General features: G+C 51.5%; 12 protein-coding genes across 12 annotated transcripts; 4 read left to right on the top strand and 8 right to left on the bottom strand.

Annotated features, from left to right (window-relative positions):
- Positions 1 to 197: 197 nt before the first annotated feature.
- DACRYDRAFT_76676 (acid protease) lies at positions 198 to 2,762 on the bottom strand. Its single transcript, XM_040776219.1, has 14 exons — positions 2,374 to 2,762; positions 2,302 to 2,317; positions 2,158 to 2,253; positions 1,971 to 2,106; positions 1,781 to 1,911; positions 1,665 to 1,733; positions 1,611 to 1,618; positions 1,493 to 1,556; positions 1,426 to 1,438; positions 1,323 to 1,375; positions 1,225 to 1,261; positions 1,066 to 1,180; positions 937 to 1,019; positions 198 to 889 (listed from the first exon to the last, which is right to left on the bottom strand). Exons 1-14 carry the CDS (start codon positions 2,556 to 2,558, stop codon positions 780 to 782), a joined length of 1,116 nt encoding a protein of 371 aa, XP_040631186.1. The 5' UTR covers positions 2,559 to 2,762; the 3' UTR covers positions 198 to 779.
- Positions 2,763 to 3,296: 534 nt separating this feature from the next.
- On the bottom strand, positions 3,297 to 6,194 carry DACRYDRAFT_105354 (uncharacterized protein; the record flags this gene model as incomplete). Its single annotated transcript, XM_040768081.1, has 8 exons — positions 3,297 to 3,581; positions 3,620 to 3,845; positions 3,899 to 5,325; positions 5,372 to 5,485; positions 5,536 to 5,573; positions 5,623 to 5,785; positions 5,832 to 5,935; positions 5,981 to 6,194. 8 exons carry the CDS (start codon positions 6,192 to 6,194, stop codon positions 3,297 to 3,299), a joined length of 2,571 nt encoding a protein of 856 aa, XP_040631185.1.
- A 151-nt stretch (positions 6,195 to 6,345) lies between these two features.
- On the bottom strand, positions 6,346 to 7,711 carry DACRYDRAFT_48637 (uncharacterized protein; the record flags this gene model as incomplete). Its single annotated transcript, XM_040774857.1, has 3 exons — positions 6,346 to 7,203; positions 7,254 to 7,586; positions 7,637 to 7,711. The coding sequence occupies 3 exons, from the start codon at positions 7,709 to 7,711 to the stop codon at positions 6,346 to 6,348; spliced, it is 1,266 nt and encodes a 421-aa protein (XP_040631184.1).
- A 709-nt stretch (positions 7,712 to 8,420) lies between these two features.
- Positions 8,421 to 10,902, top strand: DACRYDRAFT_114642 (uncharacterized protein). The gene is made up of 6 exons (XM_040769856.1): positions 8,421 to 8,565; positions 8,658 to 8,797; positions 8,849 to 8,958; positions 9,006 to 9,484; positions 9,534 to 9,781; positions 9,831 to 10,902. Exons 1-6 carry the CDS (start codon positions 8,442 to 8,444, stop codon positions 10,755 to 10,757), a joined length of 2,028 nt encoding a protein of 675 aa, XP_040631183.1. The 5' UTR covers positions 8,421 to 8,441; the 3' UTR covers positions 10,758 to 10,902.
- A 122-nt stretch (positions 10,903 to 11,024) lies between these two features.
- DACRYDRAFT_114641 (uncharacterized protein) lies at positions 11,025 to 12,083 on the top strand. Its single transcript, XM_040769855.1, has 5 exons — positions 11,025 to 11,276; positions 11,325 to 11,479; positions 11,526 to 11,634; positions 11,685 to 11,714; positions 11,765 to 12,083. Exons 1-5 carry the CDS (start codon positions 11,139 to 11,141, stop codon positions 12,074 to 12,076), a joined length of 744 nt encoding a protein of 247 aa, XP_040631182.1. The 5' UTR covers positions 11,025 to 11,138; the 3' UTR covers positions 12,077 to 12,083.
- Positions 12,084 to 12,187: 104 nt separating this feature from the next.
- DACRYDRAFT_20867 (Brix-domain-containing protein) lies at positions 12,188 to 13,221 on the bottom strand. The gene is made up of 3 exons (XM_040772116.1): positions 12,992 to 13,221; positions 12,651 to 12,940; positions 12,188 to 12,599 (listed from the first exon to the last, which is right to left on the bottom strand). The coding sequence occupies exons 1-3, from the start codon at positions 13,209 to 13,211 to the stop codon at positions 12,207 to 12,209; spliced, it is 903 nt and encodes a 300-aa protein (XP_040631181.1). The 5' UTR covers positions 13,212 to 13,221; the 3' UTR covers positions 12,188 to 12,206.
- A 119-nt stretch (positions 13,222 to 13,340) lies between these two features.
- On the top strand, positions 13,341 to 14,012 carry DACRYDRAFT_93646 (uncharacterized protein; the record flags this gene model as incomplete). Its single annotated transcript, XM_040777173.1, has 4 exons — positions 13,341 to 13,355; positions 13,415 to 13,568; positions 13,623 to 13,834; positions 13,875 to 14,012. 4 exons carry the CDS (start codon positions 13,341 to 13,343, stop codon positions 13,962 to 13,964), a joined length of 471 nt encoding a protein of 156 aa, XP_040631180.1. The 3' UTR covers positions 13,965 to 14,012.
- A 27-nt stretch (positions 14,013 to 14,039) lies between these two features.
- On the bottom strand, positions 14,040 to 15,159 carry DACRYDRAFT_114638 (NADP-binding protein). Its single transcript, XM_040769854.1, has 5 exons — positions 15,081 to 15,159; positions 14,970 to 15,031; positions 14,668 to 14,911; positions 14,332 to 14,617; positions 14,040 to 14,280 (listed from the first exon to the last, which is right to left on the bottom strand). Exons 2-5 carry the CDS (start codon positions 14,993 to 14,995, stop codon positions 14,135 to 14,137), a joined length of 702 nt encoding a protein of 233 aa, XP_040631179.1. The 5' UTR covers positions 14,996 to 15,031; positions 15,081 to 15,159; the 3' UTR covers positions 14,040 to 14,134.
- Positions 15,160 to 15,309: 150 nt separating this feature from the next.
- Positions 15,310 to 16,822, bottom strand: DACRYDRAFT_114637 (uncharacterized protein). Its single transcript, XM_040769853.1, has 4 exons — positions 16,568 to 16,822; positions 16,075 to 16,515; positions 15,842 to 16,027; positions 15,310 to 15,793 (listed from the first exon to the last, which is right to left on the bottom strand). The coding sequence occupies exons 1-4, from the start codon at positions 16,770 to 16,772 to the stop codon at positions 15,375 to 15,377; spliced, it is 1,251 nt and encodes a 416-aa protein (XP_040631178.1). The 5' UTR covers positions 16,773 to 16,822; the 3' UTR covers positions 15,310 to 15,374.
- Positions 16,823 to 16,990: 168 nt separating this feature from the next.
- DACRYDRAFT_20863 (uncharacterized protein) lies at positions 16,991 to 18,846 on the bottom strand. The gene is made up of 3 exons (XM_040772115.1): positions 18,478 to 18,846; positions 18,050 to 18,413; positions 16,991 to 17,999 (listed from the first exon to the last, which is right to left on the bottom strand). The coding sequence occupies exons 1-3, from the start codon at positions 18,796 to 18,798 to the stop codon at positions 17,101 to 17,103; spliced, it is 1,584 nt and encodes a 527-aa protein (XP_040631177.1). The 5' UTR covers positions 18,799 to 18,846; the 3' UTR covers positions 16,991 to 17,100.
- Positions 18,847 to 19,220: 374 nt separating this feature from the next.
- DACRYDRAFT_20859 (uncharacterized protein) lies at positions 19,221 to 21,065 on the bottom strand. Its single transcript, XM_040772114.1, has 4 exons — positions 21,037 to 21,065; positions 20,758 to 20,980; positions 20,336 to 20,699; positions 19,221 to 20,286 (listed from the first exon to the last, which is right to left on the bottom strand). The coding sequence occupies exons 2-4, from the start codon at positions 20,959 to 20,961 to the stop codon at positions 19,382 to 19,384; spliced, it is 1,473 nt and encodes a 490-aa protein (XP_040631176.1). The 5' UTR covers positions 20,962 to 20,980; positions 21,037 to 21,065; the 3' UTR covers positions 19,221 to 19,381.
- A 406-nt stretch (positions 21,066 to 21,471) lies between these two features.
- Positions 21,472 to 23,776, top strand: DACRYDRAFT_87519 (DNA/RNA polymerase; the record flags this gene model as incomplete). Its single annotated transcript, XM_040776814.1, has 11 exons — positions 21,472 to 21,597; positions 21,654 to 21,671; positions 21,729 to 21,845; positions 21,900 to 22,089; positions 22,145 to 22,292; positions 22,346 to 22,463; positions 22,541 to 22,669; positions 22,723 to 23,014; positions 23,063 to 23,121; positions 23,169 to 23,279; positions 23,336 to 23,776. The coding sequence occupies 11 exons, from the start codon at positions 21,472 to 21,474 to the stop codon at positions 23,774 to 23,776; spliced, it is 1,749 nt and encodes a 582-aa protein (XP_040631175.1).
- Between the last annotated feature and the right edge of the window lie 30 nt (positions 23,777 to 23,806).

Raw genomic sequence — 23,806 nt, 5'->3', positions numbered from 1 at the left:
CTCTTCCCCCTCCGCCAGTCCAGGCAGTACAGGAACCTCCCGCAACGACGATTACTTCCTCCCCGCCCCTCTTCCCGCACCAGACACCCTCTACCGCCCCAGCGCCGAGACCGACCGTAACCGCTACCATTCGCCCCTTCCCTGTTCCGGGCACGGCACCCGCGCCCTCCTCACCCAAGGCACAGTTGCAGCCCAAGCGCACACCGGGCTCTCCCAGCACCCTTGCACCCACGCCTAAGAAACGCCGCCCCCCGGTGAAGAGGGTCGTCGACCTAGACGGAGGGGCCATACCGACCAACGTTAGGCCGACTGCAAACGATGATCAGCAAAGTGTCATGCAGCATTTACGTGTCTCCTTGTCCTCTGTCGACTCGCATCTTGGGCCACATCCACGCTCCGCCTTACTCGCATCTCCCAGTCCGCCGCCGAACCCGGATGCAGAGGCGTTCCGCGCTAGAATCGAGGCGTTGCGGGAGGAGGTGGGAGAGAGTTGGCTTCGGGTCCTCAGCCAGGGGAAAGAATTGGGGAAGAAGGTTACTTCATGATATTCACGCTTTCATCAGGTTCGAGTGTTGATTTTGGTCCTTTGATGTTGGATGGAGGTCGGAGGTTGGAGTTGGTGTGGTTAATGTTTGTATCAGTACGAGTGGCATTCACGTTATCGGGTTCATTTATGCGGATTGCTGATACCTCTTTATTCATGTGTATTATGCTAATGTTGCCAATGCGATGCCCGATATGTTCGGTGTTTACGATCAACGTCTGCATCCCTCCCGCTTTCAGCTGAACTGTCCGGGCCCGGCTGGAATGGGCGCGCCCTGGATATCTCGAGCGGTACTCTTTGCGAACCCGATTCTTCCATTTTGCGAGTAGTCAAAGATGGCATACCCTGAAGAGTCATCAGAAAGAACTCACGTCTGAAGGTCCCATACTCACAAGATTTGAGAAACCCGGCTCCGATCACCGCAAAATTACTTGGTAACTCTTCCGGAAACCCGAAGACGCCACCAACACAGTCTCTGGACCAGGTTCAGCTATTAGATCACGTTGAGAGGCGGTATTTACGTTGAACTTTGTGTCGTCTTTCCCAAGTTGAAGTCCGACAGATCAATGTCAAAGGGTACCGCATCGAAGCTGATCGTGAGGTTCAACCTTGAATTGCATGGAAACGTCCAGAATCCTTTCTCGCGGTCAGTTAGACTCCGCCTTGGACAAATCACCGACCTTCGCCATATTGTGGTGCTGACTTAGAACCGGGTATCTGGCGCCATCAGCCGCTCAGCGAAAGTGTGCAACGGTGATCACATTGTGACGGTGCGCACCTGATTGTAGAATGCTGTCGCAGCTGACATCGGTACATAGATTTGACTCGTTCCTGCCAATTTTTTTCAGAATATTGCTACTGAAACTGTGGCCCTGTCATACCAGAATCTATCGCCTGGCACAACGCATCATATTTAGACCGGACACCTGGTTAGAGGACGACACGAACCGCGACCAGGCCAACCGGAACTACCCCCACTGTATTAACTGCCAGGCCCGTCATACCGAGAGTCCTGGAGAGCTATGTGAACGGGCGAGATCGTTCAAAGATGAAGCGGATTTCTTACCACCACGTCTACGCTTTCGTCAGACAGAGTCAATCAGCAAACCCAATTGCCTACCTTTGATTGAAGTGGAAGCCAAGCGATATCTCCCGTAAACTTGTCTTCGTTAATGCACCCCAAGCAGAGCTGACGATGATGTAGGTCAATAGACATTTCAAGTGGAGAGCTCGTACCTCCGAGTGTCCTCCACTGGTAGAAGGTGCAAGTGCAATGCTGAATAATGGAGAAGGGACTTTCTGCGCGCGAACCAGGTTCTCGAAGAATGTATTGGTCTTTGTCTGGGATATCGCTCCAAACCCGAGGCCTACCAAGAATCCTTCATTAATTGAATGTATCAATCTGTTCCACAGGCTCGCTTCTTACCTAACACGCCACTGCTGGGGTAGCTGGAGAAGGACGAAGCAATCTGGTCCACCGCGCCAAAATACTGGTGCTCGATAGCCAGCGCGGCTACTGATACCGTATCTTGTGCTAAGACGCCGCTAACGTACCCATCCCCCTTTCCAGTACGCGTTAATTTGGATACACCGCATCAACTATCTGACCTCACATAACTGACGTAGAACTCTGACATGGTTTGGCCATATGTGATGCTGGCTGCAGAGAAGAATTGCTTGGAGTGGCATGCCGTGCATCCAGATAGAAACTGCAAGGGATATTCAGATACGTTTTTTCTTCCTATGAGACCACTTACCCATAAGTCCGCAGAACTGGATCACCTCAGTAAGACCGAAATACCTACATATATGCGTCTCAAATGGCTCACCCTGTGTCTGGTATGAGGCTAAGGCTCTGTGGAGGGTTCCCGGCAGCCACAGGACCAGAATACAGGACGTCTCTGCTGTAGTCGGTCAACTCCATGGTCTGATGTTCCACCACACCCGAGCTGGAAGGATATAAAGGTAGCTGCGACTCGATGCCACCCTGGCTGTCATCAACCATGGGTGTCATCACGCCAGTCACGTTGTGTAGAAGTGAAGCAGCTTGGGCGTATTTGATGAGGAGGCCATTGAGCTCGCGCTTGACGAAAGCGGGAATGAACACTGCGTCTTGGTCCCGTCTGTCATGCTGTATGTTGTAGGAAAGGCGAACTCCCTGGCCGGTGTGATCAAGTGAATTCTTGTGGCGGAGAACAGGTAGCGGCCCAGCCGCTTGTGATAGTGACACGAGGAGAGAAGCGCACAGCGCCAATGCAAGCCCAGCAAGCATGTTGGTGGTTGGAATCAGGGTGCCCGGTGCCGCGATCTGTCGATCTGAAAGACGCACTACGCAGGCCTGCAAGGACATGACCGTAAACGAACTTCCTTTACATAGCAGGTCATTTACACATTGTAAGAAAGGAGCTGTTTCTGGGCCTTCCAGGGCAGCAACACTCGAAAGCAGCGAGTTAATTGAAAACTTTACCCCGTTCCCTTCATTGATCCGGCAATCAGTGATCCCTCTCATGGGTATACTGGCACAGGCAGGCTCCCTCGTAAATACTCAAGAGAGGAGGTATACGGTCTATACTTGACGGGCTCCGAGCACAAGAGTAGAGTGCCGCAATTTGAGGCAACCGCAGTCATGTTATGAATGGAGTTGAGGAAAGACTGAGCGAAGAAGGCCAAGAAACAGGTTAAACGGAGGAGACGAGGCTGTAATTACAGAGGCCGAATGTCCGAAACTATACCCAAACAAATTAGCAAATATCTAGGGCTTTCCCAAGTCTTCAACACGCAGAGCATCCTCCGCGTTTTCCGAACCCAATGATCCGCCCTGCTCAGTGGGCGACCGATCCGAACTTCGTGGTGCCTGTGACTTTGACAACGTATTCACGCTCCGCGCTGCGAACGGCACTCGCGCAACTCGAGTCATAGTGGATCTCGGCTTTGTGTCCATTGGAATTTCCACCGCCTTGTACGACGCCAGTTCTTCTTGTAGCTTCCGCCTTGCCTCCTCTGCCCCATCACGTTCCAAGGTAGACACAATCAATTTCTGCAGGAGTCATCAATAGGATGTTCCTACCCAGTCACAACCTTGCTTGCCTGCTTAACATCGGCCATTTCCCTTCGGAGCTTGTCGACATAAAGAATCTTTTGCATGGGATTCTGATGGCCGAGGATCTCCGCATTGAAACGACTCAACCGTTCCGCTTCATCTTCGGCGAGTGCATTTCTGGACAAGATGACTCTAACTTCGGCCAGTAATGCTTGGTATTCGCTCTTGTACCTCTCCACCTGTGCAAGATTCTCTTGGAGACTATAATTCAAGCACATGAGTAGATGCTTGCTAAGTTGCATATTGAATCTCACCTGTCGACGTCGACCGCGAGTGCCGCTTCCCGTGATTTGCCGTGTGCTAGGTCAAGCGCCATCTGGGCGGCGTATGCCTTCTCAGAGTTCATTTGCTTTGTCAACTTGTTCAGTTCTGCCTGGTAACCCGATTGGATCCTGCCACTTTCAGCAGCCGATTGTGTCACACGATCTGTTACTTCGGATAATTGGGCTTTCAGACTCGTAACACACTGCTCAGCAGTGGCCAGTCGTACTTCGGCATCTGCAAGAGCAGATTGGGCATTTGTATGTGCTGTTTCGTGTTCGGCAAGTTTCGCCTTCGTCATTTCGTTCTCCGATTCAGCATTACTGGCTCGATCGAGCACTTGATGGTACCCTTCTTCGACCCATTTCTTGTCAAACTTGAAGAACTCCACGACCTCACGTTGAGTCCGCTCCTGAAGTTGGACCAGCTCCTCACGCCAAGCCGAGTCCGAATCCAACTGCGGATCTTCTTGCAGCGCCTGGGGACGTACGATCGTCTCTCGATCGATGAAGCGAGATTGATGGCGGAGCATAGCACCAATCAGCGAGTCGTAATGGTTCAGTCCATGGAGCATGGTGACAGTCGCGTCTTCTTGCAACTGCAGAGCGACAGCTAGTTGACGAATACGTCGTTCCTTCTCCCTTGCGAGGCCTTCCAGTCGAATGCGAGTTGCTTCTGCTGTTGCACGTTCAAGAGCACCTTGATGCCGGAGCTTGTGCATAGTTGCACTGAGAGCACCATATTTTGTTGCAACTGCTGACATAACTTCACGGACATGTTGAAGCTGTGCCTTTAGATCGTCCCGTTCTTTGAAAGTCTTCATCCTTTCTTCGTCTATAACTTGCTTCGCGTTGGAGCTATGTTCACGAAGGCTGGTGATTTCTTTCTGGAGCGCTTGGACGCGTGCATCGAATAAGCGATCATTGTCTTTCTCTTGCTCTCTGTGTTGATTGTCGATCTTTTGATGCTTGAGTTTTGTCGCTTCGAGCTCCTCACGGACTCGTTTGAGCTCGTCTCGAACTTTTCGCAGCTCGTCATTCGTCTTTCGACTTTCGCCCTGCTTGTCACGTAATTCTTGCTTGGACTTAATGGCGACAGATTCTTGATCATGAAGCTTCAGTTGGAGCTCTGCCAGCTCCTTTGCGTGTCGTGCCTGCATCGCTTGCCGTTCAGCTTGAAATTGTCTCTTCTGATCTTGGGAAGCTTCAGCGCCAGAGGCTGATAATTGGAGGATGTGCAGCTTCGATCGAAGTTCCTGGTTCTCCGTCTCAGCCATGGCGTGGGCCCTTTTCAAGTCTTGTATGCGGCGGCTTTCTGATTCTCGATGACTTGTGACGGAGTCCAGTTCTCTCTGCTTCTCAGCCACAAACGCTCGGGCATGTTCGAGGTCGGATTCTAAGGTTCCCTTGTCTGCTCGAGACTAATAACGCTTAGGTGACACTCATCAGATTCTTAGCGATGCTCACTTTGGATTTGCTCTCCAAGTGCATCTTCTCTAACTCTTCCAGGCGGCGCTGGAGAGCCCCATATTTGCTGGCGCGCTCCGCGAGTTGTTTGACCTCTTTCTCAGCCTTTTCATGCTACGGCATGTCGTGAGCTAATGTTAAAGGGTTATCATTTCGAAACTTACCGCCAGGCGTGCTGTGGTTTCGCGGTCCTGTGCCAAGCCTATGGACAGTTTAGTGCCGTATCACACGGGTACCAATTAATCACATACGCTGCTCCTTGATCGCAATAGCTGCCTCTGTCTGCAACGTGCCCTTTTCTCTCACTAACTCCCGCGTCCTTGCCTCTGCCTGCTCAAGCTTGCTCTCTAATTGGTGTACTTCATGCCGACGCTCCTTCAAGAGACGAGCATTCTCTCCTTGCAATTCTTGTATCTAGCGATATATTAGGAATTGAAAGAGCACCAGGCACCTTGCTCACCTGCTGTCGCAACTGATGGTCCTGGTTCTGTGACGCGGATGGTTTGCGCTGGTGGTGCACATTCCCCTTTACTTCTGCAGTGATCGATTGATAATCGCTTGGACCTAACACGTTCATAAGATGAAACATGGATTTATATGTCAAGTTACCTGGACCGTCAGGAACCTTATCGAACACCTTTCTTTCGGACTTCTCCAGAAACGCGCCTCGCTTGTAAGGTGCGTCATCAATTTCTTTGGGTTGATAATAACCCGGCGGAGGAACGTCAGACGCTAACGGAAAGCTGTCACATTGTTTAATTGCTCTCCATTCGAAATTGTCCTTACGTTTTTCAATGGGAAACCGAGCCGCCTTGCCAAACATGATGTTATCGGACAATCAAACAGCGGAGAACTTGGAAACATCAACGACGCGTCGCGAGATGTTCGCGAAGCACGTGACCTCCGATTTTAACGGGACCAATCTTAAGTGGCCTGCTGAGTAGGTATGGCTAGATTAATGCAGATGACATTCACTAAAATCGTGGTGAGGTCACGGGGTCGTCCTCTCCCTTCTCTATAAATCTGAGAAGTTTTGATGATAAGCTATATCCCCGTTGTTGCATCTCCTCTGCTGCCACTTTCCAACGTGGGTCGAAGGACGTTACACACTTGCGGATGATGGCCTCGTATACCCGAGCTGGAACATCAGGCGACTTCAACTTCATTTCCTCAAGATAATAAAATGCCTCCTCGTAGCTTGTTTGCGTGAGTGCAAGTAAGAGCATTTTCTCATAGGCAGCCTCATCGGGGAGTATTCCTGCTCGTGTCATCTCTTCGTAGAGTTTTTCTCCCAGAGCATGGTGCTGAGCCTTCACACAAGCATCCAGCAGGTAATAGAATGTGTCCCTCGTTGGCTGGACGCCGAGTTTCTCGCACTCCTTGTATGTACCCACAGCACGTTGGAGGTCATCAAGTTCCACGGATGCACGGATGATAACGTTGACGGCGGATATGTCGATCGGTTTGCCATCGTTTTTCAGCTCTTCAAGAATGTAAAATGCGTTGTCAACATCATCGACACTCTGAACGATTCGTCGCAATATCGGCATCGTTGTCGATTCTTCTGGCGATATCGAATGTGACCGCATGAGAGAAAGCACGTGGAGGGCGTCCTTCAAGTTGTTGGCATTCAGGAAGGCCTCAAGAACAGGAGCCAGGTGATGTTCTCGAAATACTGCTCCATTTTTTCGTAGTGCACGAATAACACCCATGGCCAGTTCTGGCCGGCCAGACCGACCCGCAACATGGAGGACATCGAGACAGAGACCTTCGTCGGGGGGTGCAAGACCTTGTTCCACACCTTTTACCCAACATATTTCTACACCCTCGATCTACGGAGATGAGGGATCAGACCCTGCGACAGAAAAAGCAATGTGCTAACGTAGTGTAAGACGGCACAACTTCCCAACATTTTCATCCAGGATGTGGCTGGTATACGACGGGCCGATTTCTCCTCGTAGTTTAGGGCGAAGTCCAGCGCCAATCGCGCATAATTGAGCTGAGCGGCAAGATTGATGAACGCTTCCACAGTCGCTATGGTCGGATGAATTTCTTGTACGCTCATCTCATCAACAATCTGGAGGCACATTTCCAAGTTTCTGTTGTCCGCATGATACTGTATGAGATGCTGGTAGGAGAGCGCATTGCGTTCAATGCCTGCCGAAGTCATTTGGCGCAGGATAAAAGTGCAGTTAAGGTCATTGTATCGTGCAGACTGGAGATAGGTAAGTCAAAGCAAAAGCTGGGTAGTCTGGTGCGGCGCACGTGTAAAAGAAGGTTATACGTCTCAAGATCCGGTTGTACCCCTGCAGCAGCCATATCGGTGAAAATTGCATACATCGTCTCGAACTGGTTCAGATCTTTCAGCATGCGGAGTAATGCATTGTAGGTTTCGGCGGTGGGGCGTATACGCTGTGCACGCATGATTCTGCAGATCCTGAATGATTCCTTGATATCCAAACTTCGCGTAGCCCTTGTCAACTGAGCAGTAAGGTCACCTAGAGGAGTTGCGACATTGGGCCGTTCAACGAGAGATGTCCGTCGATTGTCGTCTCGACGTCGAGGGTCGAACAGAAAGTTCGACCGAGTCTGAGACGGCGGTCGATTCGCCGTAGCAACACGGGCCCATCTTTGTTGGAATCGAAAGCCTTGCACACGTTGAGATCCATTCTGGCCAGAGCACAGCAAATGGCTCACAATTACTGCTTTCTCCTGCGGAAACCAACGTCCTACGTGCCGCTGAAGAGGACGATACTAATCCCGCACGCTGCATACTACTATCAGCGGCGTGGACTCCTCGGTCGCGTCCTGGACAATCTCTGTTGCGGATAACGAGGGCGGAGTCGACAAGTACGGGCGCTCCTGCGAGACTAGAGAAGTCGTCCGACCCTCACGAATAATTTCGGAAGCGTGAACGGAGACGGAAGCAGAGGACCCCGGAAGGACATGAGGTGTTGAAGGGCTCTCGCTGAGGCCAGCTCCCCCTCGACGCGCCTCCTCCCCTCTCGACCAGCACAGTCACCAATCCTTCTCCTTGTTTTCATATCTTGCTTACACTGCGGACAACACCATGTTCTATGCAGAGGCCATCTTGTCGCGGCGTGGGCCACTCGCAAAAGTTTGGCTGGCGGCGCATTGGGAGAGGAAGTTGTCGAAACAACAAACATTGCAGACAGACATTGAGCAATCCGTTGGTGCGTGATATTACCTGACCGTTCAGTATGACGGCCAACACGACCTCTACTCAACGTGTCTTTTTAACACCTATGTTGATACTCGCTGGCAGACGCGATCGTGAACCAGGAAACCGTGCCACTCGCGCTTCGACTCAGTGGTCAACTGCTGCTCGGTGTTGTGCGAATCTACAGCAGAAAGGCAAAATATTTATTGGATGATTGCAATGATGCATTGCTTAAGATAAAGATGGTATGTAAATTGACTCTTGCTTGCGATTATTATGATGTAACGTCATTTCAGGCTTTCCGACCCGGCATTGTGGACATGACGGAAGAGCAGTTGACAGTCCCTAGGAACGCCATCACGCTCAGCAATGAGGGTCTCGATTTTGATTTCATGATGGACGATTGGTACGTTACTTACGTGTCCCTTTGATGAGTTCTCATCTGGTCCGAAGGAATATGAACTTCGTCGCTCCAGCTCCTAGTGGTCGCCATGCTGCCAAGATCGCCGACATCACACTGAATGGAGGTGACAATTTCGCGTTCGATCTGGAGGATCCATACGCAAATCCCTTCGTGTTCGAAGGTGGCATCGACTCTCAAATTGATCTGAATCTGGATGACGCGATGGACATTGATCTCGAGGCGCCTGAGGTTGGGCGCGGTGCAGATCAGGAGAGCGTGGAGGTCGGTCGTGACGCGCCGAACGTATCCAATTCCATAGAGCGCTCTTTTAACAACCATCTACGTCCCAATGCCGCTGATGATGGCTGGGGTGCAGGTGCTGGCGATGAGTTCAATTTCGAGTTCGACGCACCCGACGGCGACTTGTTTGACTTGGACGCTCCTGTCGATCTGCCTGACCTGGTAGGTGGTAAACAATCCAGTCTCGCTCCGGAGCACGAACGCGAGAAGACTCCCCTGTCACCAGCCTGTGAGGTAGTCTGATCGAAAATCGTGACTTTACTGACCCTCGGACCTAGCATCGCGCCTTACCTCCCTGCCTCCGACACCGCCGCCTATGGAGGTCACGATGCCCACTTTGACTCCCCGCACCGCTGCTCGCCTGGACGAGATGGCGGACAAAGTGACTTCGAAGTCTGCGAAGGACAAGAAGAAGGCTCTTCTGAAGCGTCAGGCGATCGATGCCATCACAGAGCTGGATGAAGGCGACGCGTTCGGACAAAGCTTCGGAAACGAGGACAAGGATCTAAGCGGCATATTAGCAGATGTGAGTCTTACCCCATTTGTGTCGGTTTGTTGTTTTAATCATCATGAAGCATCCCTTGTTGCCTGGCTCTCGATCCATGTTGAGGCTGCTGCAAGTCCGCGCCGACCCCTTGGCCCATTTCCTGCCCACGAAGACTTTGAATGCTGACACGTACTTCATTGCCGCACCACCTGGTCTTGCGCCAGAGCTTGCCGAGCTGTTCACTTTCCCTACTAATCGCCGCCGGTATGCAGAAGACGAAGGCGAAGCACCCACTCCCAAACGTCCGAGATTCAGCGAGACTGAAGTTGAAATGGGTCGACGTGAAGAGGGCGACGCGGGCCGAAGCCTGGTCATTGGTGATGATGTTCTCGGCGCCGGTGGTCCCCAGGATGATGGCGGTTTCATGTTTGACGAATCTGGTGACGCACCCATGATGGACATTGAGATGGACCGGGATGGTTGGGGTGTGAGCGGTCGTCAAGGTACCCCGCGCCCTGGGAGTAAAGCTCCTGACGGTCGCGCTGCAAGTGAAGCAGTCTTCAGCCGTCTCTCCACGCCATATCTGGATGATGGAGATGTCGGCGGAATCTCGTACGACAACCTGACCTGTCCAATCGAAATCTTCGACACAAGGCAGAAGGATGACACCCAGCCCACGCAATCCGGCGAGGATAGCGAAGACGTTGATGCTCAGGTAGCAGAAGCGAAGCAGCATGGCTTCAGCAAGAACACCCTGAAGGCTGTTGCAATTCTCAAGAAGGAACTTCACCCTACACCCAGCAAGGCAGATAAGAAGCTCAGCTTCAATCAGGTTTCCCAGAAGGCGTCTCGCAGGGCTGCATCCTCGTTCTTCTTCGAGCTCCTTGTGCTTGGTACTCGCGACTGCGTCAAACTGCAGCAGGCCGATTCGTTCGGCAATATCGAGGTATCGGCCAAGGAGAAGCTCTTTAAGCTCGGCACTTCCGAGGGTGTGCCCGTTGAGCCGGTTGCGTGATATTTCATATATCTACACGAATTCGCCATGAGTTCATTCCAGCTTTTCTTCTTGGATGTACATACTTCCTCATTCCTTCGATACCTTTGGCGTACATTGTGGAGTTTTTATAGTATTTTGTATTTCCGACCTGTGACTTTGTACCTCCATTTTTGTTGGATAGTTAGATACAATAGTAGTAATGAAGTATACGTACTATCATCATTCCCCAACCTGAGTTTGGGAGTGTCGTCCCTGAGATCCTCCTGCACCTCATACAGAAGCCACGTCTGTGGAAGCTCAGCCAGCGCCAACTATCGACACGCCATCCTACAACAGGTGCTGGTCACCGTCAGATCAGCCTTCCCTCATCCCCCTCTTACCAAAGCAATTGTTGCAGTCATGCCACCATCGGATAGTATCAGTATGTCAGCAGGACGTCGAATGCCGACTAGAACGCGCCTGGTCTTTCGACGCATAATGCGCTCCCAAAAGTTCGTCCTCCCCAACAACTACCACCTTCCCATACGATTACGACCAGTACGCTTCTAATTTATGATCTGCATGCATAGCTAACGCGGTACGTAGTGGTTTGTGATATTTACGCTTGTCGATATGATATTCCTTGCCTTCCTGGGGTTCACGAACGTCGTTCACGACGTGCCCGTCAATGACAAGGTGATGCACTTTGTATGCCTGGGCCTCGCCACAGGCCTGGTGTATTTCATATTTGACGTTGAAGAGTACGCTGCTGCATCTATCATTGGATCGTTCTTAATATGCGCGTAGGGATGCAAGACGGATATGGATTTGGCGCAACGCTGGCTTGTTCATCACTGGCTTCCTGTGCTTTGTGCTCGGCGGGATTGTGAGCGAATTTGTGCAGGGATTATTACCAGTAAGCAGTACTGATTTCTCCCTCGTTGCATGTGTGCTAATTGATTGTAGTACAAAACTTTCCAACTTGGAGATATTGCTGTATGCACATTTTCCTCGTACTTGCAGTCCCCAGCTAACGTGGCTGACAGGCAAACCTTCTTGGCTCGTCACTAGGGTTGTATCTATCCTGGAACCTTGAGCGCTACTACCGTCACCGGCGGGAGATTGAACGTCTCTACCAGCCCCTGGACGTCCTCGAAGAGCCCACAGACGACGAAGGCGACGACACGCTTCCCTCGTTCTATACGCGTCAACAACCACGGGCTGTGACTTCGCTTGGCGTGCAGCGGAGTAGACTGGCAGACGTGTGGGATGAGAGGGAGGAGGTATTCCACTTGGTGGATGGTGAGGAAGATGAGGCAGAGCCGCCGAAGGCAGGAACAGCAGGGAAGACTAGATGAGGACCATGGGCCCCAGAGGCGACGGACATCATTAATGTAACCATATCGTAATCATGACTGGGATGGCTGGAAGAGCAACTCGCGAGTGGTAATGAATCCACCATGAATATGGGGAATGAACGACTGCATATCACGCAAACACCTTCCTAACTGCCAGCTCGTCCTCCGGCATCTTCTGCTTCTCCTTTCTGACGCCTTTGTCCATCTGTGCCTCCTTCCTCAGCCTGTACGACTCTCCCTGTTTCCTCCTCACAGCCGCGCGGACCGCTGCTGGTGATACGAACTCCGGGTTGGAGAATACGGTCGCGCCAGCGAATGCGCCCTCGAAGATTCGGATCGGGGTGAGCACGAAACGCGGCCCAATTTCGACAAGCGATGTTTTCGGTGGAGCTGATGGATTCTCCGGGTCCTTCTCGAGGATCTGGAAATTACGAAACCAGATCTTGTCATCGACCAGCGAGAAAGTGAGGATGTGGTCAATGAACGGCTTGGTACGACGTGCACTGGGTGGGACACCAAATATCTGGCAATAGATCAGTATGAGAATAAAAGTTCAAGTTTGCTTGCAACACACTTGCGTGAAAACCTCCTTTATAAGTCTCCAGTTTTCACTGCTATCGAACCCCTCGTCAAAGCACACCAGACCTCTGCTTCCCTTCAAGCAGTTGCCCGTCAACTTGAGCTCGTCCATCGTGTGCACATTTTGCACGTGCATTTTTATACTTGGTCCATTAGGTGTCTTAGAGGCCCAGAGATAGAGGTCTTCGTGTCGTCGAGCTTCGAAGTAAAGAGTGTTGTTACAGTTGTGGAGATCAGCGAGCTCGGGAAGAAGGTGAAGCTGGTGCTTGGAATCGAGCTTAGCATCTAAGCAAGTTGTTAACATCCCCGCAGAATACATGGGACGCTTCTAAGCACCTTTTTTTGCCTGTGGCAACAGCGCCTCCAAATCATTGAGCAAATGCCGCATTCGATGCGTTACTCCTCTCGAGGAGAGGAGCAACACCCGCTGTTTGTTCCTTTTCTTCTTAGGCTCGTTCTCCCCAACTCCATTCCTCTCACCCTCGTTCTCCCCCAGTTCCTCCCGCTTCCTCTTCCCAGCAACAGTTTTGCTAGACTCTTTGAGCAAGCTGGCCATTGGATATAGACGGGCAGTGCCAGGTGAAAAAAAAGTGGAGAAGAACAAGAATTTTGGGATAGACTTGCTTCCGCCCTATAGATGTCCCTTTCTTCATTACGTACCAGCAAGCGCTCATCGTCGCTCTGCATGGTCCGCTTCAAGGTGCGTCGCAGCCCGTTTACGATCATAATTCGGTCATTCATGTGCACCAACTTCATTAGAATCGATGGCTGCTTGTTGAGTTTATCCCATGCGGGCCGTCCCAAACCTCGCAGCGGACGACGACTTCAAAACAGATCTGGTCGGCAGTGCGTGACATAGTTGTGCACAACTTCGGAGAGGTGGGTTGGGGGGCTGTGGGGGCAGGCTTGAATGGTACATCTTACTATATACACGGTCATTGTTTTCATTGACAAGGATGCATGATAGTGAAGTACTATTCGCCGGTCACGAATTTGTGCATCATGCGTGTGGCACGCGACCATTATCGGATGGCTTGGGCTGCGTTGACCCTTCTCACTTCCCTGAATGGAGAACTGTGTATACCGAGGGTGGTACATTGTTCCGGCACTATCAAGCAAGTTCAGATTGCAGCGATCAAGTATGATAGAGAACTGATTGCGAGGATGAAGGAGAAAGGTGTTCCAGGTCTGTCCAGCGTCCATGCCATATAATGTTCAGAGTGCTCAGATCCCACCAGAGTTTTCGGACGAGAAGCTGGACGCACTGTTGGAGACGACTGTGGACGACATAGAAGCTATTCAGGATTGATCTTCGCCTCGTCAGTGTACTGTATTAATAACTTGATTTCATTTCAGTCTGGGCCAGTCGTCGAAGATACCCTCCAGCAAGGCAAGCTCTCCATGTCCAGACGCTTGATCTCATGTATCCATCTCGTGGTAATGCGACTCTGCCTACTTCACCTCCTTTCCACATAGCATCTACCACGGGATCGGCTCGCCATTATACCGTTTGAAAGTGCCCGAGTCCTTCTGCGTCGCGCCCTTGATCGTCTTGAGCATGTTGCCGATCGAGAAATCCGGTTCGAGCATGGCACCCGGTCCACCCATATCAGTCTTAACCCAGCCTACGCTCCTGTCAGCACAGGATCAATCTCCCAGGCATGCGCATAACTCACCGGGGTCAATAACAAACGTGATAAGATCTGGCTTCTCCTTGGCTAGCTTGTAGGTGTACATGTTCAACGCCGTCTTAGCAATACTGTAGCTCGCATTCTTTGGCCCGCAGTCCAATCCAATGCTCGCAAGACCGCTCGTCATGTTCATGATAACCTTCTTGTTGCCTTTCTCGACGAGGGCGACAAGCGCCTGAACGACAAGCGCAGGCCCAAGGACGCAGTTCTTGATCGTGTCCATGAACTGTTGTGAATCCAGGGTGACGGCAGAGTCGTTCCCTCCGTATTGCTGCATGTTGTAAGCGCGTACATCTTTGGTGCAAAGGGGAAACAACGCACGGCAGCAGCGCTGTTCAGCAAGTAATCAAGACCTTTCCCCTCTAACAGTTTCTCGACCTCCTTGGCAGCCTTATCCACGCTTGTTTTGTCCTCCTGGTCCAGTTGGAGAATATGCAGCTTCCCCTTGGGCTTGAGGGCATGCAGTTTTTCTGCCTTTTCCGGTGTGCGACATGTGGCGAAAACGGTATTGGCCGGGTCCTCGACGAGCTGTCGAACAAACTCGTACCCGAGGCCGCGAGAAGTACTAGACACAGACGGTTGACATTAGATGAGGGCGTTTTGGTTTGAGAGGTGCAACTTACCCAGTAATCAACCAGGTGGTGGACATGTTGATGTTGTTTGATGTCGCATGACAGCGAGTCACCTTTATATGTGCACGATAGGAAATGTGATGACTACGCGGAGATACGTACGGTGGAGGTGTGAGCTCATTTCTCCATACAGAACAACGGTGTACGCATCAACGTCGGACCGGGAGGACCGAGCTCATCGATGTTCCCACCGTCCTCGACGTTCGCTGGAATCGGCATCAGGGTCAATGTTGGTAAATGTCGGGGAAACTGTGTACATTGTGTACGTAACTCGAGTAGTCAACATTTGTATGTACATGTTGGTTGCACTATTGGAGTGGGGTACAGACCTATGATCACATGACAAAACAAAGTATAAAAGCATCAAACCAGAACAAGAAAGTAAACGATCGTCCCTCAAACATCAAACCGGAAACCATCATCCAGAGCCGTGAAGTCAGGTGGAGCCATGAAGACTTCCAGCGTGTCGGTTGGTTTAGGAGCTTTCGGTGTCTCTGTAGCGCGCAGTGGTTTGGACGTTGTCAGTCCTTTGACAGCGGCAGGCTTAGCCAGGATAGAAGGTCGCTGCGCAATCCCGGTGCGAGTAGAGGGGTTGAGAGCCAACGACTGGGGGCGAGATGCTGGTTTGACCGGGACAGGGCGAGGTAACGGACGAGACAGGGTGGATGTTGCCTGGGATCGAGGAACGCTCGGACGTGTCGTATTGCGGGACATGTCACGGGTGGCGGGGGACTTGGCGATCCTACTGACTGCAGTATTCCGTGCAAAAACTGCTTTGGGTGCTTGTAATGGTGGACCAAAAAACTCCTCTTCCTCTGCCTAGGAATCAGCGCTCGTCATATATGATATGATAGATGACCTACGTAAGGGACGCAAGGGAATCTGCAGGTCTTCCGGCGGGCACTCCGCAGGAACCCAGGTCTCGAGGAAAGAATCGTCAAAGACATCCTCGTTCGGGTCACCAAACCCAGGCATGCGCGCGATCTCCCATAGTTTTGGGCACAGTGCCTTGTAGTCTGGAAGAGGGAGGGGTGCCTCATATGGCTCGACTGCATACTGTCAACGAATGGTACCAGGAAATGCAATATACACCCACTCCAAGCAGTCGGTGGCATGTATTCAATCTCAGATTCATCATCCTCATTGACGTCTTCCTTGATCTCGACATCCTCCAATGACCCCACACTGATCTCGTCCTCGTTCACATCCCAATGCGGCTTCCTCGTGCTCGGTGCAGGCGTCTCGAAACTTTTACTTGCCGAGCGTATTATCCGGGACGTACGACGGGACGAACTCGGTCTGAGAGCGGACGGCGGGGGCTCGCGCAGTGGCGTAGGAGCGGCTTCTGCTGCAGGTGCCGACTCAATGGAGGTGGAGAGGAGAGGAGCAAGCTTCAGGAGCTTTGATGTGCCCGGCAAGGGGGTCTTGAACCCTAAGGGCTGGCGCCTATTTAGAGCAGGCGTTTTGTTGGTCACATCTGAGAGGCCATTGCCTGCAGGAAGCTTTCCGGGGAAGTCTTTAAACAATCGCTTTGGTTCTGCGTCCAGCTCAGCACGATATTCGCACAGGGTATAAGCAGAGAAGCGAACCAATTGATTCATCCAGCAGATTGATCGTAGCCTTGCTCCTGGCAAGCGTTGTCATCGGCGCCCGCAAGGCATTCTCCTTTCTTATTGCTGACTTTAAACCGCCAATATTCTGAGTCCCCGGCCGGCCGGGTGTTTTGGACGCGAACGCACGTAAGTTGAAGTCCGTACGTTCTTGGAGGACGTTAGGTGGGCGCGCAGACAGCATTACTTACCTTTTTTTTCCTGAACAAAAGGTCGAGGACGAGAGGAAAGAAGGAGGTCTGGAGGAAAGAAGGAGGTCTGGAGGAAACGCAGAGAGTTGAAAGGGCGGCGCGTCGGATGTGCGGGCAGTTGAATCGCGTTCCGACACGTGCACAAAGTCATTTACACAGCCACTCGGAGATGCTCACGGAGTAATAGATCGAGGAAGATCTAATTTCATTTGTCCTTACGAAGCATTCAAAACCACAAGTACATCAGAAGGGTATATAAGTAAAAGGGATTGGGAATCAGAGGCTGTCAAAGGTCCGCCATCTACAACCGTCATCGAATACCTAGTGCGAGGTGGCCGATAAGCAGCATTCCGCGAACCAAACTGAAGCATTCGGCCACAGATGCTTCACGTAATCGATAACGGCACCGGAATCATGTGCGTGCGATCGTGTGAATTGAATCTCCACATTCTGCCATGATCGCGTAGAATGAGGTTCCGATGGATGAGGTATATTCAACAAGTCGACAAAGGAAAGGCTGAGCTCGCAGAGGTATCGACAGGATTGTTGAATGATGAAGAGTGAAAGCAGGCTGAGTGCGGTTGATGACAGTCCATTCTCCAGAGCTGTGCTCGATCGTCCGGGATCGCTTGTCAATATGAAACATCGAAGGTGCGGCCATCCCGGGAACAAGAGTTTCGCATCTGTATCGGAGATCATCTCGGTTGCCGGGAAGCTGGTCTCGATCTGAACATCTCGAAGACACGCCATTTCCTTGAGAGGACGTAATGCTGATTCCATCGACCGATAATTCGGCCTTACCGTTGGTTGTGATGAACCGCAACGAAACTTCTTCAGCTCGCGTGTCGATGGAGCAACCAGATTCGTAAGAGTGGCTAAATCGTCTATCGTGACGCTGCCTTCAATGGATAGATCGATCGACCGAAATCGATGGTTTGTATTGGAGAGAACATCGACCGCTGTCTGTACATCACTTCGTACTACGATCTTGTCGAGCCCTAGGAACTTAGTTCCTAGTGTCCTGATCGCATCGTTCGGGGTATAGCAGGTCGTCACATCGCGCGCTTGTGAGAAGTCGAACAACATTCCCTTCAATCTTGAACTCTGCGCAAGGGCGTCGTACACTGATGTCACAAAAGTGAAATCGCTGGAGTAGAACTCGACCAACTGGGATATAAGCGCAAGAAGCGCATCCACGATCTCCGAAATTCCTTCATAATCTAGACGGCGTCTTTAGCACAGAATGCTAATAGACGAAAATACCACCAACTCCGATATACCGAATCCAACAAGTCCAGGACTCGTAGGTTGGGAAGCCGAAATACATGCTGGAGAACTGTGGTTATACCGGGTGTAACGGTGATCGCCGATGTGTCGCTTGAATCCCAATGATCGATAGTCACCGTGCGTAGACTCGGACTAAAGAATGTTCCAGCGATCTGCAGACTATCGCGATCCGAACCAACGTGGATTGATAGAAGTCTCGGAAACAGCCATACACCTGGTCGGCTGGCCGTAAGTGCCAGACCAATAAATGCATCATTCGAGGCTTGCCAGTACCGGAGATGACGGACAAGATTGGCATAATAGTCAAATCGATGGAATAAGCCATGTTCGATACGCGGAAGTTCGTCCTAAAGGAAGGAACGCGAAAAGTTACATCGGCGTCGGACGCGCGAGTATCATAGCCGGTCATACCTTGCGAGCCAATAGATCTGTGCGAGTCGGCTCTGGGAACAGGTGGACCATGGTAGACAGAGGATCTCCAGAAAAGTCTGGGGTCTCCCAGATCAGCCTCAGAGCGATGTTCGTGTATCGCTTGGCAACACAGGCCATATGAACGAGGTCGCGCGGACTAGCCAGAAATGAGAGAATCAGTTGCACCAGCTCAATGACGTCCATAACAGAGGTTTGCCGGGTTGCCTGAGTACCACCCCCAGCAAGTAGAGCATGGTTGGACATCAGCGATGCGTGCCCCTGAGTGGTCATAGCGAGTCCAGCAGTGTCCCGACCCAGCATCAGGAATTCATGAGCAAGTCGATCAGCGATATATATACATCGCGCTCTTTCCTTCGGAGGCATTATGCAATAAAAATGGTGTGATCCAAACGTAGTCACTTTCCTAGGGAAGACACAGGGCGCCCCCGCATTGATCCTACATAGGAAGACGCGGACCTAGCAGAATTTGGGGGCTGACAGTTCCTAGGGCGTCTATGTGGGACTTCCTGGCACCGCCGCACAGCATACGCGACCGCACCGGAAACCACCACAGCCACGCGGAGCGTGCGGATAAGCCAGAAACCATTCAAAACTTCCAGGAAAACTCGGCCTGTCCACGTCGCAATGTGTCGGTGATTATACAGCTGGCCTGGTCAGCAGTCCTTTTGAGTTGTCAGCCCCCTTCAGCTAACACAAGCGACATGACTAATGGCAATAACTTACGGTCTACGTCATTTGCAGAAATGAAGATCGTAGCCATAGCGAGCGCTTATTTCCTGGCATTGTGGGGTTGCACTGCGACCTCTATATATTAGGAATCTCCACTTGCGCACAGAACCATAGACCATGGATGTACATACAATCATATCAAGCGCCTCACATTCTATTCCACGTGAGAGGCTTCCGATAGACAACACCCAACGAATCGCACCTCGGCGTTTGGCCAAATCTGCTTTATAAACCCTTTCACGGCAGGACTGTCGTGCGCATGGGACCGTGCGATTTGGACACGAATATGCTGGTACGCTCGGAAAAAATGATATTGGGAAAGATCGGGTATGTGCGTCAAATCGATGAACGGGATGCTGAGTTCGGACAAGTATCGGCAGTGGTGGTGGATGGAGAGAATGGCTCGCAGGGTGAGGCCGCGTCGTGTTTGTGGGCCTGCCGGTGGGATCCCATCGCGTCCCGGTTCGCTGTTTAGGAGAAATGACTGAACTAGGGGCCACCCGCGAAACAAGGTCTCGACTTCTATGTCCGAAAGCATCTGCCATTCGGAAAAGCTGACTTCAAGTTGCACGTCGCGCAACGACGACATATTGACGAGAGGCTGCAACGCTGTCACCATCGTCTGCGAATCATGAGATGGGTTTGCTTCTGCCGCACTGCATTTCAACACTTTGAGGCTCGATATCGACGATGTTGTTGATCGTGTGAGGTTCCACAGACCATTGACATCCACGGCGCCTTCCGGGCGGAGGTCGATGTGCACGAACTGTCGATCGCACCGCTCTAAAATAGTCACAGTGGCTCTGGTCTCACCCCGTATCACAACCTTTTCAAGAGAAGCAAACCTGTCTTGCAACATTTGGATCATGTCATCCATCTCATAGTGTCTGTTGCTATTGCGCTCCTGGGTGACGTCGAGGAAGAGCCCCTTGAGTTTGGTGCTGGTGGATAGCACGTCGTACACTGACCTGACGAACGTGAAGTGGCTGGAATAGAATTCCGTCAATTGCGGAATCAAGGGCAGGAGCGCGTCCAGGATGGTTTCCTCTCTTTCGTAGTCTGTATCGGAGAGTTAGAGAAGCCTCGAAATGCCACGAAAATGACGAACTCGCATAGGACGTGTCCAGGAAGTCCAGAATTTCCAGGTTTGGAAGGCTGAAGACCCGGATCAATATCTTGACAATACTTGGTGTGAATGCGATTCCCAGATTGTCTGTTGAATCCCAATGGTTTATGCAGATTCGACGCAACGTTGGGCTAAGGTATGCCTCCACAGTCTGTAGGCTGTCACGATCCGATCCGACATGTAGCGATGTCAGGTGAGGGAATAGCCACTGGCCAGGCCGACTTGCGGTGAGTCGACGGGCAATGAAGCCGTCATTCGAAACCTGCCAATAATTGAGATGCCGGACAAATTTGGCGTAGTAATCGAATCGTTTGAAGGACTCGGGAGTCACGATGAGCGAGTCGTTCTGGTTTGGAGACGCCATGGAAATTAGTCAAACAGGAGCCAGTATTTGTCCCTCTTACCTTGGCTTCCATTAGGCTTGCATGAATGGGTTCCGGGAACAGACGAGTCATGGCTTTCAAGGGATCACCAGCAAAGTCGGGGGCCCTCCAAAGGATTACCAGTGCCATGTCGGTGTACTGTGAAGCTACACAAGCCATGTGGACCAAGTCGCGCCGATTGTCAAGAAGGGACAGAATAATCTGAACGAGCTCCATAATCTCCATGACGGGGTTTTGCACGTGACTAGCCATGCTTGTTGTTTCAGCATGAGAGGGGCCCCACCGAGAAAGTATACGCACGCCCGCCCGAGTACAGCACCGCGTCTTGGGAGAACAGTGTACACCTGCATGATTTCTAATTCACGTCGTAATTTTTATAGAAAAGAGACTGGGTGGTTTTACTGTGAAAAGGTACGCCGCCTGAGCCGGCTTGGATTCGGAGAATGGGAATCCGTCACAGCCCGAGAGCCAGGAGATAATGCCTGGCAGATCATGTGCATGCTTCTAGAGTGATATTTCACTTCTCTGGTCCGTGAGACTCGGCTGGTTGTCCAAGAAGAGATGACCAGCGCCAGATTTGTCCAGGAGGCGGAGCGGGCGAGGTTGATCTCCGCTCCGCATCCTTGGTAGGGATCCCTATCCGGAACGGAAGCGAAGAAGCGCGAGGGCGCGTTTGGGGGCGGCGCGGTGCCTTATGAGCGTCCCTTGTGGTCATCCCTTATTACCATCCCCTGTATGGCACCTTCTAAGCCTCCCGAAGCTGACTCTCTGGTGAAGAGGCTTGCTGGACCATCGACGAACAAAGCAGGTCTAGCGCAGGATCAGAGTGAAATCAATAGGATAATTGCTGAGGCTTCCAAGGTACAAGCGCGGGCGCTTATCCGGACCGCCGGGCGCTGATTGCCCTTTTGTGACAGGGTTCCAAGTTCTACGAGGTCTGCATGAATCCGAGTTGTTGTCCCTGGATGGTCTTGTAAACATGTGTCTGCCAGAATGAGAAGCGGAAGGATGAGGAGCTTACGGCACGCATCAACCGTTTGTTGGAGAAGCGAGACTCCGTAATCAAAGGAGTGGATCTGGCGAGACTGGAGAAGGCAGCGGACCAGATCGTAAGCCCTTTCCTAAGCATCCTATCTGATAGAAGCTGACAACTCATCGCATAGCTGATCGATATGGAAGCGAGGAGGGATCTCACCCAAATCATAGTACACGTGGATGCTGACGCATTCTATGCGAGTGTTGAAGTGATGGACAATCCTGACCTAAAGGGGAAAGGATTTGGTGTCGGAGGTGGCGTTCTTACGACGGCATCTTACGAGGCCCGGAAGTGCGGTGTGAGAAGTGCAATGCCAAGTGAGTTGCTGGAACACCGTTCAATGCATGTTCCTGAGGCTGACGTTCCCGTCAGTGCACATTGCGAAGAAGCTGTACCCAGAGCTTATCATTGTTCCCTGCCGGTTCTCACGCTATTCAGAGGTGTCAAAGTCCCTCATGAGCATATTGAGGCGATATGATCCGACTATGAATCCTGCGGGATTCGATGAGGCGTACCTGAAGTCAGCATGATCTGCCTTAGCAACTGTATGCGTCTACTAACTCCATGTAACAGTATCACACAGTATTGTTCCGAGCATGAACTCGGCGCGGAAGAATGTGTACAAGTCATTCGAGATGAGGTACACAAGGAGACGGGCCTCACGATCAGTGCGGGTATTGCACCGAATAAGGTGTGTATATTGTGTCTGTGTGTTCCTCAGCTGAACTGAGACAGATGTTAGCCAAAATTTGCTCTGATCGCAATAAGCCCAGTGGCCAGTTCATGCTCCCTTTCGATCGCAAAGGCATTGTAGCATTCATGAAGGATCTGAGCGTGCGGAAGGTACCAGGGATTGGACGAGTGAATGAGCGCATTCTAGAGGCGATTGGTGTGAAGGCAAACCATTCCTACTATGTCCATCATTGATGTGTGTTGACATCACATCTTAGACCTGTGGAGACATCTACACCCAGAGGGCTGTCATCACGCTGCTTGACCATGAACTAGGTCTACACGGGCTCCTGCACGCACATCTCGGAATCGGTAGCAATGTTGTTGAGCCTCACATTCGCGAAGAGCGCAAGAGCGTCGGCGTAGAACGGACTTTTCGTGCTGTAGGTGACTCATCGAAGCTGATGGAGATCCTGGAGAACATCGCAGAGAGTTTAGAGGAAGATTGCGAGCAGACGGGATGGGCAGGGAAGACGTTGACGTTGAAATATAAGCTACACACGTATGAAGGTAAGTCTAGGGTTGTTACTGTTGCCCATCATTAACCTGTGTCTATAGTATTCACACGTGCACGGTCCCTGAACCGTTATATACGCAGCAAAGAGGATATATTCTCGGTGTGTTCCGCACTGTACTCCTTTACGTGTTGGCTCATGTAATCCAGATTGGTTCTGAACTTCTCCGAAAGGAGTTGCCTTTGACAGTTCGCCTCCTGGGTCTGCGATTGACACACTTGAAGGACCTTCGTGATAAAGGTGACAGGGGAATCAAGCGGGTTTGCCCTACTCTTTTGCGAATCTCGGATCTACTTTGGGCTCACCCTTCTGGTAGTTTTTTAAGGACATCGGGGATCAGCCACCAAGTAAGCGTAATCGGCTGAACGACGAAGATGCGCCGAGCGGCACGCTAATGGAAGACGATGTCGAAGAAATCCCTATGGACCAGGCGGTTGTATCTGCGAACGGAACACCGAATCCAAGCCCATCTCGAGAGGGCCAACGATTTTCGCCTAATGTAAAGGACCCACCAGAGGGACAACAGCTGGAGGGCCGAGAAAGACTTATTTGCCCCGTATGTTCGACCAGCCTTCTCACGGACAATGATGGTCTCAATGCACATATGGATTACTGCTTGAGCCGCGGTACCATTGCGGAACTTGCGACGTTGGGCTCTCAAGGTGACGGCCCCATTACACCCAACAAAAAAGTGCCGTGCGGACCGGCGAAATCTCGGCCAGCACCAAATCCGTTCTTGCTCAGCAAAAGGAAGTGAAGTCGGATTCGGACGTGTTGCACATCTGTA

The sequence above is a fragment of the Dacryopinax primogenitus genome (assembly GCF_000292625.1).
Source record: "Dacryopinax primogenitus strain DJM-731 SS1 chromosome Unknown DACRYscaffold_4, whole genome shotgun sequence".
Classification (NCBI taxonomy): Eukaryota; Fungi; Basidiomycota; class Dacrymycetes; order Dacrymycetales; family Dacrymycetaceae; genus Dacryopinax; species Dacryopinax primogenitus.
The sequence above is the reverse complement of the archived record's forward strand: the minus strand, read 5'-3'. Positions and strand labels throughout refer to the sequence as shown.

Bases quoted from the DNA above. Each gene is read 5' to 3' on its own strand.
- DACRYDRAFT_76676 (XM_040776219.1), bottom strand. From the start codon at position 2,558: ATGACACCCATGGTTGATGACAGCCAGGGTGGCATCGAGTCGCAGCTA. The intron at 1,181-1,224 runs GTCGGTGATTTG...ACCGCGAGAAAG, and splicing joins AGCACCACAATATGGCGAAG to GATTCTGGACGTTTCCATGC. The intron at 1,020-1,065 runs GTAAATACCGCC...AACCTGGTCCAG, and splicing joins AAGACGACACAAAGTTCAAC to AGACTGTGTTGGTGGCGTCT.
- DACRYDRAFT_114642 (XM_040769856.1), top strand. From the start codon at position 8,442: ATGTTCTATGCAGAGGCCATCTTGTCGCGGCGTGGGCCACTCGCAAAA. The intron at 8,798-8,848 runs GTATGTAAATTG...ACGTCATTTCAG, and splicing joins CATTGCTTAAGATAAAGATG to GCTTTCCGACCCGGCATTGT. The intron at 9,782-9,830 runs GTGAGTCTTACC...ATCATCATGAAG, and splicing joins TAAGCGGCATATTAGCAGAT to CATCCCTTGTTGCCTGGCTC.
- DACRYDRAFT_114641 (XM_040769855.1), top strand. From the start codon at position 11,139: ATGCCACCATCGGATAGTATCAGTATGTCAGCAGGACGTCGAATGCCG. The intron at 11,277-11,324 runs GTACGCTTCTAA...CGCGGTACGTAG, and splicing joins TTCCCATACGATTACGACCA to TGGTTTGTGATATTTACGCT. The intron at 11,635-11,684 runs GTAAGCAGTACT...AATTGATTGTAG, and splicing joins TTGTGCAGGGATTATTACCA to TACAAAACTTTCCAACTTGG.
- DACRYDRAFT_20867 (XM_040772116.1), bottom strand. From the start codon at position 13,211: ATGGCCAGCTTGCTCAAAGAGTCTAGCAAAACTGTTGCTGGGAAGAGG. The intron at 12,941-12,991 runs GTGCTTAGAAGC...CAACTTGCTTAG, and splicing joins GTTGCCACAGGCAAAAAAAG to ATGCTAAGCTCGATTCCAAG. The intron at 12,600-12,650 runs GTGTGTTGCAAG...ATCTATTGCCAG, and splicing joins TAAAGGAGGTTTTCACGCAA to ATATTTGGTGTCCCACCCAG.
- DACRYDRAFT_114638 (XM_040769854.1), bottom strand. From the start codon at position 14,995: ATGTCCACCACCTGGTTGATTACTGG. The intron at 14,618-14,667 runs GTGCGTTGTTTC...TACAACATGCAG, and splicing joins TGCTGAACAGCGCTGCTGCC to CAATACGGAGGGAACGACTC. The intron at 14,281-14,331 runs GTGAGTTATGCG...ACAGGAGCGTAG, and splicing joins CACGTTTGTTATTGACCCCG to GCTGGGTTAAGACTGATATG.
- DACRYDRAFT_114637 (XM_040769853.1), bottom strand. From the start codon at position 16,772: ATGCTGTCTGCGCGCCCACCTAACGTCCTCCAAGAACGTACGGACTTC. The intron at 16,028-16,074 runs GTGGGTGTATAT...GACAGTATGCAG, and splicing joins CATGCCACCGACTGCTTGGA to TCGAGCCATATGAGGCACCC. The intron at 15,794-15,841 runs GTAGGTCATCTA...ATTCCTAGGCAG, and splicing joins GATTCCCTTGCGTCCCTTAC to AGGAAGAGGAGTTTTTTGGT.
- DACRYDRAFT_20863 (XM_040772115.1), bottom strand. From the start codon at position 18,798: ATGCTGGGTCGGGACACTGCTGGACTCGCTATGACCACTCAGGGGCAC. The intron at 18,414-18,477 runs GTATGACCGGCT...TCCTTCCTTTAG, and splicing joins CAGATCTATTGGCTCGCAAG to GACGAACTTCCGCGTATCGA. The intron at 18,000-18,049 runs GTTGGTGGTATT...GACGCCGTCTAG, and splicing joins GTTGGATTCGGTATATCGGA to ATTATGAAGGAATTTCGGAG.
- DACRYDRAFT_20859 (XM_040772114.1), bottom strand. From the start codon at position 20,961: ATGGAGATTATGGAGCTCGTTCAGATTATTCTGTCCCTTCTTGACAAT. The intron at 20,700-20,757 runs GTAAGAGGGACA...TCTCCAAACCAG, and splicing joins CAAGCCTAATGGAAGCCAAG to AACGACTCGCTCATCGTGAC. The intron at 20,287-20,335 runs GTTCGTCATTTT...TCTCCGATACAG, and splicing joins CCTGGACACGTCCTATGCGA to ACTACGAAAGAGAGGAAACC.